We start from the raw sequence: 19,112 nt of genomic DNA, 5'->3' as shown, positions 1-19,112 counted from the left end.
CTCTCATCTGATAGTGATGCTCCCGAGTCCTGAAACTGAGGGCTTTTATACCCATTGAGAATTTTCTCTACCGCTAGAGGGCGCACTGCCTTGCTGCGCCCACGGCTTGTTCATTGTAGAAGATACAAGGCGGGCACAAAGCTCCATTCATAGATTTAAAAAAAAAACTTTTCATCCAGTAAAATATACTTTCTGAACATTTGAATTGTCAAATAAAGAATAAATTTTTTCTTCTCAATTTAAACAATCAATGGGCGAAAGTTGGGGATATCCTTTTTTATTTTCACTCAGATGTATTGCCTAAGAGATAGTGTTTTGGATGCTGTATATGAAACGATTTGCCTCCTGAAGGAGAAAGAAATCGTATTTAACTGCGTGGTCCTTTACAACTCATCTCTCATTCATGAAATGTTGCCTTCTTTTAGTTTCCCTCTCTATAATAGAGCCAGCCGGTTTTATTTCTTCAGTGTTGTGCATTTCCTTGAAAGCTCCCTCCTGTAATGTAAAGGGAAATTAAACATGAAGGTATTTTTTTTTAACCGAGGGTCAGCTTGCGTCAGTGAGATTGATGCACATCAGAGAAATGCATTAGATTTCAAACAGCTTTCAGCCTGGCTGAGGGAGCCATGCTAAGTCAGATATGAAGAGAGGTGTGTGTGAGTATGTAAGCTTGTGTGTGTGTGTGTGTTAGGGGGTTGCATTCATCATAGGTCACTATTTGTATTCTCTGTGTGCAGCTTTATGGCCAGCTGTGTGTGAATTAGATCGATTTGAGGAGTTATTTTCTTAATCATGCATCAACAGTCTAGACCACTCTTGTTTGTGTAGACAATTTGTGCACACATTGCCCCTTTTTTCTGGGTGTAAAGAATTGTTCATTAAGCAGTTAATCAGCAGTTTGCAAAAGCTAATAGTCAATGGCGAAACTTATCAAATGAAATGTTGTTTCAGGATCTGTTTCAAACACTAGTCGAGACATCATAAATCACATTTAAATGCTTTGTCTGGCTTCAAAAGCTGTGAGGATTCACTTCAAAATCATTTGTCAACACTAAAAAGCAATAAAACTGAGACAGAGTGGCACGCTGATACGTTTGGACTGTGACTCTGAGGCCCTCTGGGAATGTTACACGTTAGTATTCAAAGCGTGATCAGACTCCAGTGGATGTCTGATTTCATTTTCATCACTTTGTCTTTGTTTCCTCTGCACTTAAAAAACAAAGGGATTGCAGGGATGCAGACCTCAATCTCCTGAGAAGATCCCACAGAATCACAGACCGACTAACAGTGAAATGCTCCTTTACGAATCTTTCAAACATAACCCCCAGAAGAAGCTCAAATCCAGTAAATCTTTGACAAAATACTCAGTTTCACATTTACAGCAAATTTATTCAGAACAAAAAAGTTAAATATTCTGAGTTTCTTCCCTCCATCATGTCAGAGCCATTATTTAGCCCTGCAATGTTTGAGAAACCTCCCACCAAACTCTGCTGAAATCTTTAGAAAGAGTTAACTGACTTTTTACAGACTTTTGGTTCAGACTGCTAACCTGAGGAACAATCCTTGGCCTCAGAGGATGAAGAATACTGAATTCAGTGGTCATATGTAGATATCAAGAATCTGTATCACACACATGACATAAAAAATTTAAAACAGATTTCACATCCAACACATCCAACACCAGCAACAGATCAGACATTTGGCTCTTACTTGGGTTTAAATATATTTACTACCAGTGAGATTTTCATTAGCCTCCACTTGTGTTGAGCATTGACTGGGAAATGGCAGCATGTCCACAAATCTCTGATACTCGAAGAATATGATGAAGCATCAAAGTTCCACAAAGCTCAAAGATATGTGCTCCATTATGAAATGCACACTCTCATTGGCGTTACTGTTACCTGCAGCTCTGTGAGTCATTTTGATGTCCTGGAAAATGTAATTGTACTGTATGTACACTGCGACCTCAATTGTAATTATTACATAATTTAACAAGAGACGGTTTGGAAAACAGTGGGTAAAAAATATATCTTTTTTCCTCTAAAATCATTAAAATAATTATTCTGCTATGCATTAGCTCAGTGGGTATTGTTAAATATAAACCTGACATAAGAGTAACTACAGCAGCTTTTTGCTTTTTCTTGTGTTTCATGTGGATTCAGTAAATTCGGCACTTCCTGTAAGAGAAGAGTGGGTGTTATTTTCTGTACCGAACATTATGTTCCACTCCAAACTACAACAGAGCAGCTTTCAGTTCACAAAGGTTGTTGACCATGAGTTATGTCATGCTAAACAATCTTCTCTTTACAGTCAAACACATACCTGCTGAGTGTATAGATATCATTTTCAGGGAACTTCTGAGCCATTAGCCATCAATTTCATCTTCCTTTCATCCCTCTTGTTTGTGTTTGTTCAGCAGTGATGCCACTTCCTCCACATTTCTTTCTTGATCGTGCCTTTGACTCCATCTTCACCATGAACTTCCTTTGCAAATTTGTCGGCTGGCTCACTTCTTCAGATCTCTGCATGTCCAAGAATCCAAAAAACCCTATGCCAAAGCTCCAAAGACTCATCTTTGCGTCCTGCACTTGACCTTTTGGCTGCACTAATGACATCATATTAAGTTTAAAATACCCCCCCAAAGAAATACACCTGCAACAGGTGAGTTGGTGAGTTTACTGGTAGATAAAGAAATGTATACAATTTGTTAATGTAAGACTCTAAAATAAAACAACCATTTACAGAAATTGAACATTTATCTATATCACGACATATTTTTACAGAGCAAAATGATTAGCCAGTAAACGACTAAACAGAAGCAGAACCTGGTATTGTATATTGTGCTAAGTACGATGGGTATTGAAACTGAACAAAATGAGCTGGCTTTGTTAAGTAGTTCATGTTTACGCAATGAAACCTTTTTCTTTAGCTTAAGTAAAAAAAAAAACTTGAATGAATTGAAGTCTGTTGTTAAAAAAATACATTAGCTTTCATCTGAGAAAAAAAACAAAAAACAAAACAAACTGAACACAAAACTGAATAAAGATCCCTGCATTTTTTTCCCAAACTGAAACCTTTTTTTTTTTTATCAAAGCATTAGTTTTAGATAGATGAGACTTCCTCCTTTTTTTTATTGTTTCCAACATGTGCTTATTGCAAGTGAGTATTTGTTTTTATCAACTTTGGAACAATGTAAGTTTTATAGAAGTCCCTGTGAGGACTTGATATTGCCGATAAGGTCACCCTGTGGTCACTGAAGTGTCTGTCGCTAATATACAGTTGACACGTTTGCTTTCCCCTGGCAAAATAATGAAAAAAAAACAGTGCTCGATCTAAATACCTTTATCTTTTTTTCCCATTTACTAAACATAATATCAAGTAGAGAAATAAAGAAAAAAAAATTAACTGCACACAAGCCTTCCCTGATCGTATCTTCCTCTGCCTTGTGAGCAGCAGCACAAACAAAAACCAAAATACAACAAATGGCTTCAACAGTCCCTTTGAGGACTTCTAAAGTGATCTTCAAAAGTCTCATTCCTTGATATGTGCCCGATCGTACTCCACAAATGAGATTATCAGCACCAAATTGGTTATTTCAAAAAGCTATTTCCCTGTCCTGGTTGTCCATGACCGGATTGATTTATGGCACATAGAAGTCCTCATGACAACACCACACCAGCTGACGAAGTTTAGCTGTGAAAAAGGAGGCCTGTGTTTTTTCTTGGAGAAGTGGATTTCTGTGATTTATTTGGTAATAACAGAGGACAATGGAGCCGGACTGGCAAAAAGAAAAAGGACAGAAGAGCAGAAGAAAGATAAAGTTAAAAATCTATCTGGTGAAAAGATGTTTTGAACAAAGAAAAGTAGATCTGATCTCTGTCCATTTTCTTCAAAACAATGCCAATCCTTAGCAAAAGTCACATCCTAGTGAGAGTGGGTGTTGGTGCTCATGGGTAATGGAGTCTTGATTCCCGATGAACTTGAGCTGTAGTGGTATGGGATAGTCCTCCTTTAAAGAAACACTTCAGATGTTTCCAACCCTCCCCCTTTTATTTTTTGTCTCTACAGTTAAACAATGTAACTTAAATCACGTGGATACAGTTTTTAAACATGATCATTAAAAATAAACAAAATTTTACAACAACAAAACACCAACAAGCCATTTTGAGGATCATACATCAGTAATACATCAGTAATACTTACAGCCACTCACTTATTCCATGTTCAGATCTGTTGTCCATTGAACAAAGTAAAGTTCAGTGTGAAAAATATTCAAGCAGTGTGTTAATGTGTGTTAACGGCAAACACACAATTACACCTCACTTAGTCTCTGAATTCACAGGCATTTGCTGCAAACCAACCAAAGTGCTCATTTCAACGCTGTGTTCATAAACAGGTCTCCATTTCTTCACTGCATCTTCTTCTCTCTGGAGAGTCCATGTGAAGATTAGTGATTCTCACCTCCTGTCATCTCGGATGTGAGGGGACGGGAGCTCTTCTGTAGGGGGACCGCTCGAGGGTCAGAGTATCTTTATCAGGCAGCAGAGGGATGTTCAGTGCTTCGTCTACTGACTGTAGAGAGCGTGACGGCACTGAGGAGCGGAGAGCTTTTTGAGCATCTTGAGCATTGTTTGTTTATGATGAGTATTTGGATAACACTTTAATTTAGAGGTCTGCAAATTTCATCACACTTTGGTAATTATTACACAAAGTTTTTTCTTATTTCTTTGAAATTTCATGGCAATTTGGTGAAAATGAGCACATAACTTCAGTCCAGATTCTGTTTTGCAGTGCGCCTGTACTCACAGTGTCTATCACAATCAGGTAAGACCAATTTCCAACCCCACTCTTGGTGAATATCACATCTGAAGCCTTCAGTTGTATCATGTAAAACATTACAGGCCTAATCATAAAGGTTTATCATTTTACATGTGATCTCAATTATACATATCAACAAACTGGGTACTAAAGAACTTGGTGAAATTAAATAACAAATAGCTAACTATCAACTGCTTATTGGGAAATTGAATCATTCACTTAACATTTCAAAGGTGATTATCAGAGGAAACAATGAAGCTAACTTATGTTTTCAAGAACTAAGCAGCTATTTATCACCCGCTTCTCTGGAAATAGAAGAAACGTTGGGATACTTCTAAAAACGTTTTGTGGATGGCTGTGATTTAATTTCAAATAAATTATTTGCTAATTGTCACCTTCTTACCTTGCAATTTGGAGTAAATTTCAAAGAAACTAGAAAAAAACAGAAGCCTACCAATTATGACTTGCGACAATAAATTTGGACATTATTCTAAAAAACGTATGTACTAATTTTAAAGAAATAGAAAAAACTTTGTCTCATTATTACCCAAGTGTGATGAAATTTGCAGACCTCTAAAGTAAAGTGTCAACAGTATTTGTTTTTGTTTCTCTGCAGAAAAGAAATGTGTGATAGTATTTGCGTCTCCAAACCTCGGGTCAGAGTGTACTCCCCCTGGCTGAGCTGGGTGTTGGGGTCTGGCTGCAGATTTGTGGAGATGATGAGGGAGAAGGAGAGAAGCAGAACCTGGACATTAAAGCCGACAGCAGGATAATAACAGGCCAAGTGCAGGTGACCGAGGCGGGAAAATGAAAGAAAGCACATGGGAGGATAAGAGAGAATAGGGTTATTACACACGACCTACTTACTATTTCGCACAAAGACTCAGCACATATGCCATCCAAACATCTGACTCCATTAAAGTGAGCCAGAGACACAGCTGCTGTCATCTCAGGCAGTGGCTTTAATGGTGTACTCAGGCACTGACCTACATCCATCATTTACATGGAGCCGATTATGTTGTTGCAGATAATCCTCCATGGTGTAAATTAATTTAACTTATTATGTTTCTCACCAGGATGCAGGTCCCTCTGTGGGTTGTTTTGCTGGAGCTGTTGGGAAGGAGAGCCTGGAGCTGGCTAAGCTGCTCCAGCAGAACACTGCAACACACACAGCCAAAGATACAAAAACAGATTACAAAGAGTTTTCTGATGATGGCTCGCTGGCTCGCTCTATTAGCATGTGTGTGTGACCACTGATAACTAAATCAAACAAATCAGAGCAGCGCACAAAGACTGCGCGTGTGTGCACAGACTCTTTCCACATGTTACAGCAATTTACAGCAGCTGCCTGCCACGGCCAGGGAAAAAGCAGAATAATGACTGAGGATGAAGGGGAGGATCAATCATAGGCCCTCGTGTGAGGTTTTAAAAGTGAATAGGCTTTGTACTCTTTGTATTCCCTGAGTCCTGATTTTCCGAGAGCAGCATTATTTCTTAACCCTGTCATTAACGACAGAAAAGGGAGGGACCCTGGGCGGAAATTGCTAAAATACTGAAAAACGAAATCCATAAAAAAGCAGATAAACTGAATGAGGCATGAACCACTCATGTAATCTAGCCAGATGGAGCAGCTGACAAAAAAAAAAAAACAGCATCTACCTGTTGTTTAGGATTAGGATAAGGGCCAACACAGCAATGATATACAATATAATGCATTTTTGTAACTGTTACGTTATCTGTTCCCATCAAAACAAACCTAATTAATTTGATCTAATTCATACAGTACCAAATTTAACAAACATATTTGCATAATGTGGGTTGGTGGGTTGGAGGTTGAGGGTTGTATTTTGATTTATATAATCTATAAAAGGGCTTCAGGTCACAGAAAAGTCCTTGTGCCTTTGTGTCTTGTACCTGAGCTTCTTTCTAAAATGGAAAGCACCTCCTTCAGTCACTGTGGAAATGATGGGGATTTTAAACAGTTTAAGATGCTGTGAGGAGGATCTGTTTAATTGCACACCTTCGCCACCTTGTGGCTCGGAGTCTCCTCTGATGAAAACAAATTTTCTTTTCTCAAGACAACTTTTTACTGAATACAACGCGCTGAGGTAAGGTATTTATGAGTACAGTTACGCAGTGCTATAGTTTGAAATGTGACATCAAGCAAACGGTTGTAGCAGCGACTATATGTTAACTGTGACAACAAGTAAACACTGTCAGTTTAAAAGTAGTTTAGTAGCTGTTTATATTTAGCGCAGCTGGCAGCCCGGTGCTCTAAGTCATGTCAGTGATGTGTAACGTTAGTAAATCCTGGTTATGTCCTACCAGTCATCTACCAATCAGAGCTAACGTAACCTCACTCTTCATTTTACTGATAGACTCTCAAGTTTGAACAGACCACTGCAGAATAACTGCTGACTGTGGGTTGGAATCAACATTAGCACAAACAGATTAGCCCCTGTGTCATAGAGTGATACAGTCCGAGCTAAAGGCTAATTAGCTTTGAGCTTGGGCTGTATCACTCTCCTGTTTAGCTTTCTTCTGCTCTTTTGTCCTTTTTCTGTCAGACAGTTTGGCTCCAGTGTCCACCATCGCTACGAAATTAGTCATAGAAATAGTTTTTAGAAGAGAAAAACACAGATCTCTGTCTTGTTCTCTTCTCTTTGCCAGCCGAAAAGGTGTTGTCACAGAGACCTAGCCGTGCTGTAAATCAGTCTGGTCCTGGACGACCCGAACTGAAAGCTAAAAAGTAGCAATTTAAAATAACACGTAACCAGCAATATTGGTGCTGATAATCTCATTTTAAAATGTGGATTACAATCAGGCATATATCTAGAAGGGAGACTTTTTCAAGATCACTTTCAAACTCCTCACAGCTTCTTTAAAAAGGATCGGTCTGCGAGCAAGAAATGATGCAAAATCCAAAGCATTTGCTTGTAAACTTGTAAGTTTACAATTTGGAGGTGCTATGCCAAAAATGGCTGTGTGAAAATCAGAACCTAGGATTTTTTTTAAAGCATATTGGAGAACACATCGAAAATATTGTTCTAGTATTTATTTAGAGAGGAAGGAGTCCAGAACATGTGTCCCACTGAGGCTGGGCTGTTACTGCACCTCGGGCAGCTGGAGTTTGTTGTGGGAAAATTGAATAGTGGGGATGAAGAAATATCTTAAATTGAGTTAAACCATGTTGGACACATTGTGAGGAGGTATGTATTTGAGTAAGGCTGTTTCTCTACACCTCACCTGAAAGTAACACCCCAGATCTCTCTCCCATGACACTTTTTTTTTCCCAAAAGATATCTGATTTAAGTTCTTTATAGTTTTTTATTTACTTCTTATTTTCTTTTTGTCAATCACTTTGTGTCACCACTCCTGTGTATGAAAAGTGCTTTATAAATAAAGTCTGTCTGATTGATTGAACACATACAAACATGTTCTTGAGGACTATCAACTCACTTGTTTGTCTCCTCCAGTTTTTGGATCTTTCTTTGGAGCTCCAGGTTGTAAGCGTTACATGCAGACATCCTAAAAGCAAAAAGAGACAAGATGATGATAAAATTAGTAAAAACAGGTTTGAAGTGTACTGTAATAATTCCCCTCCTTCGTTAATTTCTTTATTCTCTGCCAATGTCCTTCTGCAGATTTTTATTTTACACCTGATTGTGTAATACCCCCCATGTTTTCACATCCTGTCTTATCACCCTCTGACCGAGCTAATTCATGACTGATTATCGCGTCATGTTGATATCTTCTGAATGAGCATGACTGATTATCAAAAAAGCGTTGACTCTGCTCTCAGTAGATAATCTCAGCCCAACAGGAGGCAACTTTTGTCAACAGGCAGCAGAGCACACGAAGCTTCAGCAAAAGCTGAACAGCACACACAAGCAAAGTTCCCTTTCTGTCTTATTTAGTTGAATCTGTGAACGTGTAAATTAAACCAGGAGTGTTTCCACTGTATAGTGTGTGTAGGGGTGATGGGACAGCACAAGCCAAAGTGTGAGGCTGACATGGTTAATGGTTTCTATTAGAGGCTAAATGAGCAGTGTGGCTCATTCTGCACAGCGTGAGAGCAAACAAGTGGAGAGGGACTGTAGCAGAGCAGCAGCAGTTAGCAGGATACGACATGTTCTGTCTGACACCAGACAAAGAAACTGAGCTGCATTATCAAATATGTTCATTGAACCAGAGAACCTTCACCATCTGAAGAGATTACTAATTTAGCAAGCTCTTATGGAATCAGAAATTTGTTCAGTACATTAAACTGAATTAGTCCTCACTGATGATGCTTATAACGAAGGTCGTCACCATTTGAATAACCATGAATTTTATAAATCACATCAGGCTTTTTTATCCCCAACATTACTTTTCAAGGTCTGTACTTTTGTAATTTACATGTTTTTATGCACAAATGCCCTTTCAAAATGTTAACCACATCAACGGGAGTAAAATCTCCTGACCCTGCATGGAGTTTCTGTTTTTATAATGTTAACATCGAGTGTTAAACTCCAGCTCACTCTGTGTCCACACCTGTGAAGACTTTTTTAAAGTTATTTTTTGGGCTTTATGTGCCTTTAATTGGAGAGGAGAGGGCAGTGGATAAAGCAGGGAGAGGAGTGAGAGTGGAGAGTGACATGTAGGAAAGTGCCGCAGGGCCTCATGAGGCCACTGGGCTATACCGGAGTCCCATAACTGTGAAGACGTTTGAAAGTTTGAATCTCTGTAAAAATCTTTTTTTTTTCTTTTTTGTGTCTCAGGAACGTGTCTCTCATGACAGGATTTTTTTTTGTGCAGTTGCGCTGTAAATTTTTCTTTGAGCCTGGAAAGACCCAACAGGTATCGTCATATAAAAAGCTTCTCCAAGTTTATACAATCCATTGTATTAACAAGCAAAACAAACAATCAATTATTTGATTCCCATAACATGGATTCATTCTTCTTAAGATTAATGCAGTCTAGAAGTAAACACACTCATTAAAGAGTGCTGTATCCCATAGTAAGAGATTATAACTTTTTTTCTCTAACTTTGTGCAGAGGTGCCATGCTGAGTAAGGATGCTGAGCACAGCCAGCTCCTACCTTCCTTCCAGACCGTCTACATATTCCCTCTTCTTCTTTCGGCTCTCTTGAGCTGAATGCTTGTTTCGGATTTTCCGCCGGATCTTCTTCAAAACCTTCTCTTCAACCTTGTCAGGAAGATAAAACACATGTCAAAAAGGGAAGACAAGAAGACATTCAAAAAAGGGGTTAGTGAGAGGAAACTGGGTTTTTGGATGAGAAGTAGTGAGGAGGAGTAGGGGTGGCAGTTGACAGTTACAGATTTAGATTTGGATGCATATGTGTGTTTGAGGGAGGGGAGCCCTGAATGTGTGTGATCTGCCCTACATACATGTTACTGTGTCCTGCTCATGTACCTTGGACAGGGGCAGTTTGCTGGGGAGGTTTATCCCTTCTTTAGCCAGAAGCCTCTTCTCATCTTCATTAAGCACAAGCTCCTGCAGGGAATTGTGGGGGGACTGCTGTGCCTGTGAACCAGATGGACAGAACATTTCACTTGATGTGACTTTGTGGGCAGTTCAGCCAGAGAAGCAGTTCACAGCTGGGGATTACTTGCTGCAGTGGTTGCTATCTTTTTTCTCCCACAGTTTTACTTTTAGATGAAGTAAACACATTCATTACCTCATCTTTGAGAATACTTGACTATAACCGGATGTGAAGTGTCTGCTAACTTCAGAGAACTGAACTCTAGTCCTTTATATGCCAGTGTCTGAACCAGCTGGTTGCAACACTCAGATGAAAGTTCAAAAGCGGTCACAGTGTTGTACAACAGTGGTCCAAGTTATTTGCATCATTGGATTCATGACATTTTTACACCCTATCTTAAATGGGCAACTAAAAAAACGTGAATTAGAGAAATCTAGGTTTGCACCACCAAGTCAAACTTGATATTTGATAGTGTCTTAGCAAGTATCTAGTTACACATATCCTAGCTGATGCTATGCTCGGTAAAAAGAGATATTCTCTTTGGACCTGCTGAACATAGACACCTTTTGATACCATGCCCCACAAAAGTCAAAACGCCTTAGCTTCTTGTCATATTGCTAACAGCACAACAAGTCAGTTAGCTTTTTGCTAACATTGTCAAATGTCTGACCATGCCAAGCAGGGTATTATATTTAGGGGAATTTTAGAAATAGTAAGTAACTTGTGATATTTACTTGCCTCTGCATTTACTGGAAAAGTAAGTTTACACTTCTCCGAGTGCATCATGTCACACTGCCTGAGAGTGATGTCAGTTTTCCGCCTAGCTTAAGCAAGAACATGTCAGAATGCTTACACTTTATTATGTCTCTGAAGCCAACAGGTTACAGAATATTGTTATGCCTTAGAATACTGATATGTCCCTAGTAGCTTCACTTATTATCATTTACTCCTGCAACTTCTTCAGCAGATAATGTAGGAGGATGATGTTGACAGAAACAAAATTCAGTATTAACATTTGTTTGAAGCTATTGCATTTTGCGGGGTCAGCCCTATGTCCCACAGCCTAATGGTCCCACATTTCCAGGGATCTGCAGCCTGTCGCTCTGGAGCTTCATGCAGCTCTTTGACTCTTTGGCAGTGTCTCTATGTAGCTTTAATCAAATATTATTGAATAACTGTTTTTTTTCCACAAAGGATAATATTGATGCCCTGACACTGAACAAAATCGTGATAACCCTAACCGCTAAAACACACCAATCCTAACCCTAACCCCAGCCCTTAAGCTAAACCCAAAGACCCTAACCCTTAACATACCAACCCTAGCTCTTAACCAACAAACCCTAACCATAACTTTACCCTTACACTAAACAAGATGATTTGAACAATTTCTTTGAACTAAACATGAAGTACATCTTGCAATTAAGCCTGCCACCTCTCTACTTAACCTCCTACAACATCAACACCCCACCAACTTCCCTTGTACCCGTGGCTAACCTCAAGTTTTACAGCCCTGGCAAGATAACTAAATCTACAAAAAGACAAAGCTGAAAAATACAGATTTAGATTCTGTGTGGATGAATTCGTTTAACTACCAATGCGCCCACTTAATTTACATGTTTAATGGTAAGAAATTAAAGGCAACAAAAAATAATGAGTAAAGCGACATTATCGATATAGCCCAAGTTATCAAGTCAGGTCTTTTTTTTGTAGTTCTAAAATTTCATAAATTCAATAAACTTCTTGTTTGGATAGTTATTCAATATATTTTACATATGTTTAAAATTTTATACACATATGGCATTTGTGGAAGACAAAGTACATTTTGTGGCCACAAATCCAAGTGAGATAGGAAATGGCTCCTTTGATAGTAAAGGTTGCGGACCCCTGCTTATTTCTAAGACTTTTTTCAAAATAAGGTCTTGTGTTCCTGCATTTCCTTTCAATTTAAGCTCTATCCTGCTAAAGTTTTTTTTTTTTTTTTTTAATGATAAATGAAAGAGAAATTGTATTTTGCTCATCACCATTAGTAGCAGCAGCAGAAACCATCATAATCACAATCAATACAAGGAAAATCAAAAAAGGGCTGACTAAAAGAAGTTTTTGAAGGAGCAGAGTTTACAGATGCCAAACCCTTGATTTTATTTTCTGGTGTCAAAAAATAAATACATTTAAAAAATAAATTCAAAAAAATAAAAAATAAAAAATCTGCATTCTTAGAAATGAGTGAACGTAGGCACGCTCCCATATTGTCGTACATTATTGGCTAACTGCTAATGTTTGATGTTGTTTGAACAATCAACAGATCATCAAAGAGTATTTTTAGCTTCAAATGTGGCAAGATTTGCCTCAAGGCTACTTGGTGATTTTGGCAATTAGGTTGTGCTACAGGCTACTAGTAGCCAATCTCCTGTTACTAGGTTGTAGGACAAGTAGCTTTATATCAGTACCTTAAATACAGAGGTTAAAGTTTTTTTATTTTGATGAGAGCATAGTGAGCATCCCTCTTCAAACCCATTAAACCTGGTGTTTTCAGGCTACGGAGAAGCAACTGTCCTCTTGTCATTAATATTGCTCATAAATTCCTGATAATGGACATCTTGAAGAACCTTTCTTTTCTAATATTCTACTTTTGATTTTTTTAAAATCACAGAAACTTAGTGTTTCACAGGAGCACAATTTGTCTTACTTTCTGCCCCAGGTTGGATAGCAGCAGGTCCTTCACCGTGAGAGTCTGAGCTGTCAGCAGAGAGGATTTGTGGTTCTTTGTGAGATAGTGTGTAATGCCAAACTCCTCCTGGAGGTCACCAGACTCCCAGCCTGCAGATTGTACAAACAAAACAGCAGGCGATCATTCACAAGTTTTTGCCCCCGTCTGTGAGGTAACACTCAAACTGTCTTTAGGTTTCAGCCTGAGTGTTAATAATCTGTTCCTTGCTGCTCCCCTCTGTTCTACACAAAACCCCATTCAAAGACCGTGGCACACTTTTCTCTGGGCTCGATACCTCTGTGTTGTTGCAGACCAGATTTGCAGTATTATAGTATTTTTAGCCCTCAGCAGGTCAGTCATCAACAAAAAAGGACCATTCAACAAAAGCTGCCCTAAAAAGACTCACGTGAATGGCAAACAAACAATAACCTTTCATCCTTTGTAGTTACTTGAATTGGGGGAACTAAATTATTTCCCCTTTCAAAAACCCTGCTAATCAAAAGGCTCAGAAAAAGATGCCGTTTTAGTACCAAAAGTATGAATTTATATAATCACATTTGTGTATCTTTTGTGTTTTAATTACTGTTCACGAATGACCCTCCTTCTCTTACCTAGATCTATGGAAACATGAGGCTTTCTGTCATCTGAGAGTGGCTGGTTTTCCCGAGGGGGAGGCTGAGGGAAAGATACTGGGTCAGTGGCTGGAAAAGTGACACAGTGGGGTGGCTGGAGGCCCTCTGTGGGGTCTGTTGGGGGTTCATCATTGATGCTGCTGTCAGTAGTGCAAGGTGACCACAGGGGAGACGTTGCAGCTGAGGAGGACTCGCTGGCAGCCAGCAGGGCTTCCAGGAAGTCATCTGCTGTGGACACCTCAGAGCTTAGGGTCTAAGGGAGAGGAGGAAGGTTAGGTACACACTATACCATTTCAACAACACTCCTACAGTTGGATGATCACATTTCCACTCATAGACAGGCACAGAAGGTTATCACCTGTTCCAATTCTCAAGCTCATTTCCATGACCTTGTGGCTTTCAGCAGAAAATAGCACCACACAAAGAGACCATAAATGAGCTCATATGAGGTGTCAAAACATGACCCTTACTGAGGATAATGATCATGCAAACAGTCTGTTTTTTTTATAATGAGATTATATAATTTTGTGAGCACAGCTTTCCACTTTTTCTGTAATGGAACACATCATACTCACGTTATCAGTGGTCATGGTCCAAGGATGGTTGCTGTGGTAACCTGCAGTTTCATCTATGTTTCTGAGCAGGAGGTCAGTGAGGTCCATACTGGTGTGCACCTGAAACACAGAAGTGCTCTGATTGACAGGTTTCAAGGCCAGATGCTCCTTGGAGGAAAAAGCCTGTTTTTCAAGCCTCTGTCCTTTTTTAATGAGAAAATATGGCCAACACCCCAAACCTTTGAGCCAGGGCTGTTTGAATCCCACACCACCCTGAGGTCAAGAAAATCCAATCTGATCTTCTTCAGAACGTCTCCCTCCTGTTTTAAAGCCTTTCTACACACACAAACTGGACACTGATCCAGTGTCTTACCTTGTCTACAGTCAGTGTCATAACTCCAACATTAAAGCGGCTGATGAAATAATGGTGAAATCCTCCTGAAGGAATTTAAAAACACGAGTAGATCAATAAGCTCCTCTCTGTGGCTTTGGCGTCTAGGAGGAATGACTCAGTCTGTTGTCTGTCTCTACAAGGGACAAAGTTAAAAAGTCATATCACACATTCTCCAAACCCAGCTGATTACTATCCAATCCAGTGTTCAGCCGGCAGCTGAAGGAGCCAATCAACACCAGAGACAGACTGACTGACTCACAAACCACACAGAGGGTGTTAAAGGTGACCTTTGATGTCAAGGAACAAGTCCAGACTGATCCCCAGCGTAGTTTCACATTCATGCTTTGTTTGTAGATTTAGAGCTACCAAAAGCAGATGTTTTAACTTTGTTTACCACTGTCAGAAGGAAGAATCAATATTGAGCTGATCACTAATCAGAGGGTACAGAGACTTTCCACTCAGAAGTTTGGTCAAGCTAAAATCAGCTGTGAATCACAGGTACCATGGCTATCACTAAGTAAATACCAGATGATTAAATTTTCATATGTACACAGGCACATATCCGAGGGACATGTGGTTATCTGAGGGGGTAGGAGTTCCTTTAATGTGAGATGAAACTTAAAAACATGTCTCCAGAGAATCTATCATAGGTCTTTTTCATTTGACCAGCTCATACTGATGCTTTTGTCCCTGGAACGTTTCACCTTCAAAATGAACGCCATGGAGGCGCCCAAGTTTCTCCAGCTTTGCATCCCTGATGTTTCTGTGGAATAACAATTAAAGGAAGTAAATTAACTATTCTTTGCTTTAATCCAATGAAATCTAACATAGATCTGATATGACATGGGAATAGTGTAAATGGTGTGAAAAGAACCAGTGTTTGAACACATGTTCAGCATTGGTTGTTGTTGGTTGTTGAAGTCTCTTCATCAGGAGAAGTCCTCACCTTGGGTGGATGCCGTGTGTTTGAAGCCCTGAAGAAGAAACACTGTAAAGCTCACCCACAAGAGGTCAAACAGACGCTGACCCTGGAGAACAGGAGCCTTAATGATGTGTCCTCTTGTGCTGACAGCTTGCACACACTGAGTCCACGTTTCCTGCAATCTTTTATTGCAGTCTGCCACTTAAACCCGAGTCCCTCTTGTTCCCATCATTTCAGCCCACACGCCACACTGAGAATGGATTCTGAGTGGGAGGTTTCACCTGTTTTGGATTTCTGAGAAAGAAAGATTTACGTATATTTTAGCAGATGGGATGTGTCACATGGGATGTTGACCCTGAGATAACCCCCTGTTTTCCAGTGAGTGGGGAAATGTGGCCAATGATCTCTTTGTGTTTTGAAGTATTCAGGATTTAACACATCTTAACGACTTTAACTTCAACACCAGAGGTATCTACAGAAACCTCCCCACATATTTGTCGAGGGGTTTCGAGGCAGTTGTGGATTAAAGCTATGGTCTACAATTTGGAAGCATGATAATTATTAATAACACTGGTTATGAGACTGTTACGGTCTGATGGTCCAATCTACACAATATAAAAAGCAAAAAGAATGAAAAAACTCCATTCAGTACATCAGCTTTGAAATGGCATAATAACTGAACAATCCGAACAGTCGTTCCCCTCATTTCGGGTTTGTGCGTGAGTCCATCCAATCCCCTGTCTCCCCTGCTCCACACCTTCCCACCCATGGTCCTGCCTCATCCTTCCCCACTACCCCTCTCACGTCAGCTAGCTGCTCAGCTACCGAAGCGTCATGGAGCCAGAGAAGACCGAAACCAGGAAGCTGTTACTGTTACCCTCCACAGGGAAGGGAAGAAAAGGAAAAAGTTTCGAGGAAAAGGCTTTCAAATGTGTCTCATCAACCAAACTGGGTTTCAGATCCTAGACAACAGCTTTAAGGAGGTAAAGAAAGCTGGGCTAAGAACACAGCCCTGTGGTACACCAGTGTTTCAAAGGTGGTCATGGATGTGTCTTTGTCAGGTCTTATATTTGTTGGTCCACCAACCAAAGCAACATGACTGAGGTGGGTGAGGACACTCATGATGTAAGTTATCAAGACTTCAGTTGTGTTTTTGTTTCTGTGTTGTTTCTTTGTCTTGTTTTTTTTGTTTTGTTTTGTTTTTTGTTTTTTTCGGGGGTGGGCTGTTAATGATTATGGTGGTTTTGTCTAAGGTGGGTACAACAAATCTGCCAAAAATAACTCAACGCTAACATAATTTGACTTTCATCTGCTTAAGCTGAGGAAGACTTTCTTCTTCTTCTGTGCAGCAATGATGAACTTGATCTCAGCTCCAAAGCAACAAACTCTTTCTGCTTATCCACAGCAGAAGCAAACCACCGCGCCTCAATGTCCCTTATCTTTATTGCCACAATTAGGAGCATCAGTAATAAGGTATTTCTAGGACTACACACCATAAAGCAACTAAATTGCATAATATGTTCTCAGAGCAAATGCTCAAGAAGAACATAGACATTTTCAATGATGATTTGGAGGTGTTTTATCCCTCATTGTTGGGGAAAAAGTGGAATTAACAGTATTATCTTTTTTTCAGATGGAACAATCCTACATCACTGTCCTACAATCCAGAGTATTTTACTCACGAGTGAAGAGCCTCAAGTGGATCAGACTCAAATACTTAAGACATTTTCTGTTCCTTGGTGGGTTTCTTGACATTTTTACCTTCCTCTGACAGTTAAAAGTATCAAACACTTGATATATGTTCTTTTCTTTTTGGTCTTTCTTTTCTTGTTGCCTTAACTGAGCTGCTTGAATGATTCATGGCAAACAGGAACCATCAATATGTAAGGAAGAAAAGGTGTAAAGTCAGGTTCGGACTCTGTTCCTTTGTGGATATGAAATTTTAAGCTTTTCATAGACTCCAAGCAGAATGAAAATGGAACCAAAGAATCCTCCTTTTCATATGTATCTCTATATCTATAGGCCTCTAACAGAAATACTCATTTATTTGAAAGGAAAAGGGGTAGATGATCTTGCATAACATCCTCAGAGAGCAAGTCATAGGTTTAATGTTTCATAAAGGAATGACTAATTTATTCTTTGCTTTGATATAGAGGAAACATACTGTGTATGCACAGTCTCTGCTACATCCCTGTCTGATTCTATCCCCCAGTCTTTGGGCAGCCTCTTCAACCTATGTGTGTCATTAAAATGCACTTTACCTTCGACAGAGAGCCAAGTTTTATCAGTGCTGTGAGCCTCAATACACAGCAGCAGTGCTCTGCTATCTTTATTGTTGTTCCATCTGAGATTATGGAGTTTCAAGGTACGTATTATCTAACCAGGACATTTGTAAGCACATCCCTGAATAACTAGATTCGCTTGCAGTGCAGAACAGATAATTGTGGTGTATTGTGAATCAATATTATCATGTCCATTTCAGTGCACAGTACTGTCCAGTCATCATGTGAATCCTCAGAATCAAGTGAAAAGACACACATGCTTCTTCCTTCAAGTGATCATTAAATATCATAAAATGTGATCACAGCTTTAAGTGCAGCTTAAGTCCAGGACAGAAGATCTGACAATTCTCACAGCCTCATGTCCTGGAGAAGGTGGTGTGAAATTGAAAAAGGCACGTGTCAGAAAAAAAAAACAGATTGAGCTGTTCACATATCAGTAACAAAAAGCCCTGAGAGGTAGAAAGAGGTTAGAGCTACTGGAATGAACCCAGGTACACCTTTCTAACTCATCATGGGTTGAGTGAGCGCGTTCAAATTGAACACCTTTATCACTACAACAGCTGTGACATGCATGTTGATGGCTCTTATCCGGAGCTTAGCGATAACAACAACCGTTATGAAATGATACCTGCAGCTTGACACAAACAGGGAAAATGAAACTGTCTGTGAAATGTGAAGGATTCATTTGTTTTTTTGTTTTTTTGAGTGACTGTTGGACAGGAAGACACTCTACATTCAAAATCCACTGAAAAGAATGATCATAAACTGGAAACAGCTGCCTTAAGTTCTTGAAATAACAGTTTCTTGCCTACAGGACTTGATCTTAATGTTAAAGTAGCTACATGTGTTAATTTTTCTTGAAATTTCTGGTGTTTTGCGGGAACTTAATTTCAATGCCGATTGTTTCTCCCTTGTTTGACATTAAAAAGCTGCAGAATATTGCATCTGTTTAAATTGCATTAATTTCACGAGTATAAAAACATAATTAAATCAATTCTTCATAATTTGCAGTTTGAAAAAAAAAACCCATAATAATTTCAATTCCTCCTTTGTATTTTATTTATTTCATTTCATTTGTATCTATTTATTTATATAAATTCTGATTGAGTCCTCCTTTCTGTTCATTGATGTTTCAGAACAATTTTTCTTCAGAAGAAAAAAAGAGGACAGAGTTTTGTCCCCCATTTGGAAATTGGACCACATGCTTGACAGATTTAAACTCCTTGCAACATATTATGTAGCTGCAGTGCTAAACCGACACTTACTTTTTTCTTAGGCTCACGGGGTAATTAAAAGTCCCATCCACAAATGTCTGCT

At 39.3% G+C, this 19,112-nt stretch overlaps 1 protein-coding gene across 1 annotated transcript; it reads right to left on the bottom strand.

Annotated features, from left to right (window-relative positions):
* Positions 1 to 4,467: 4,467 nt before the first annotated feature.
* On the bottom strand, positions 4,468 to 14,591 carry LOC141804286 (cyclic AMP-responsive element-binding protein 3-like protein 3-B). The gene is made up of 10 exons (XM_074688631.1): positions 14,571 to 14,591; positions 14,219 to 14,317; positions 13,623 to 13,896; positions 12,991 to 13,121; positions 10,235 to 10,345; positions 9,900 to 10,006; positions 8,278 to 8,346; positions 5,892 to 5,976; positions 5,470 to 5,563; positions 4,468 to 4,592 (listed from the first exon to the last, which is right to left on the bottom strand). Exons 1-10 carry the CDS (start codon positions 14,589 to 14,591, stop codon positions 4,468 to 4,470), a joined length of 1,116 nt encoding a protein of 371 aa, XP_074544732.1.
* Between the last annotated feature and the right edge of the window lie 4,521 nt (positions 14,592 to 19,112).

The sequence above is a fragment of the Halichoeres trimaculatus genome, unplaced genomic scaffold, assembly GCF_033239565.1.
Source record: "Halichoeres trimaculatus isolate MK-OKI-2021-1 unplaced genomic scaffold, fHalTri1.1 fHalTri1_scaffold_15, whole genome shotgun sequence".
NCBI classification, from domain to species: domain Eukaryota; kingdom Metazoa; phylum Chordata; class Actinopteri; order Labriformes; family Labridae; genus Halichoeres; species Halichoeres trimaculatus.
Note: the sequence above shows the minus strand (reverse complement) of the source record. Positions and strands in the feature narration are given on the sequence as shown.

Coding starts and splice junctions, on each gene's coding strand:
- LOC141804286 (XM_074688631.1), bottom strand. CDS start 14,591: ATGACACTGACTGTAGACAAG. Junction 10,346..12,990: donor TATCCAACCTGGGGCAGAAA/GTAAGACAAATT, acceptor TCTGGTTCACAG/GCACAGCAGTCCCCCCACAA. Junction 10,007..10,234: donor GCAAACTGCCCCTGTCCAAG/GTACATGAGCAG, acceptor CTTCCTGACAAG/GTTGAAGAGAAGGTTTTGAA.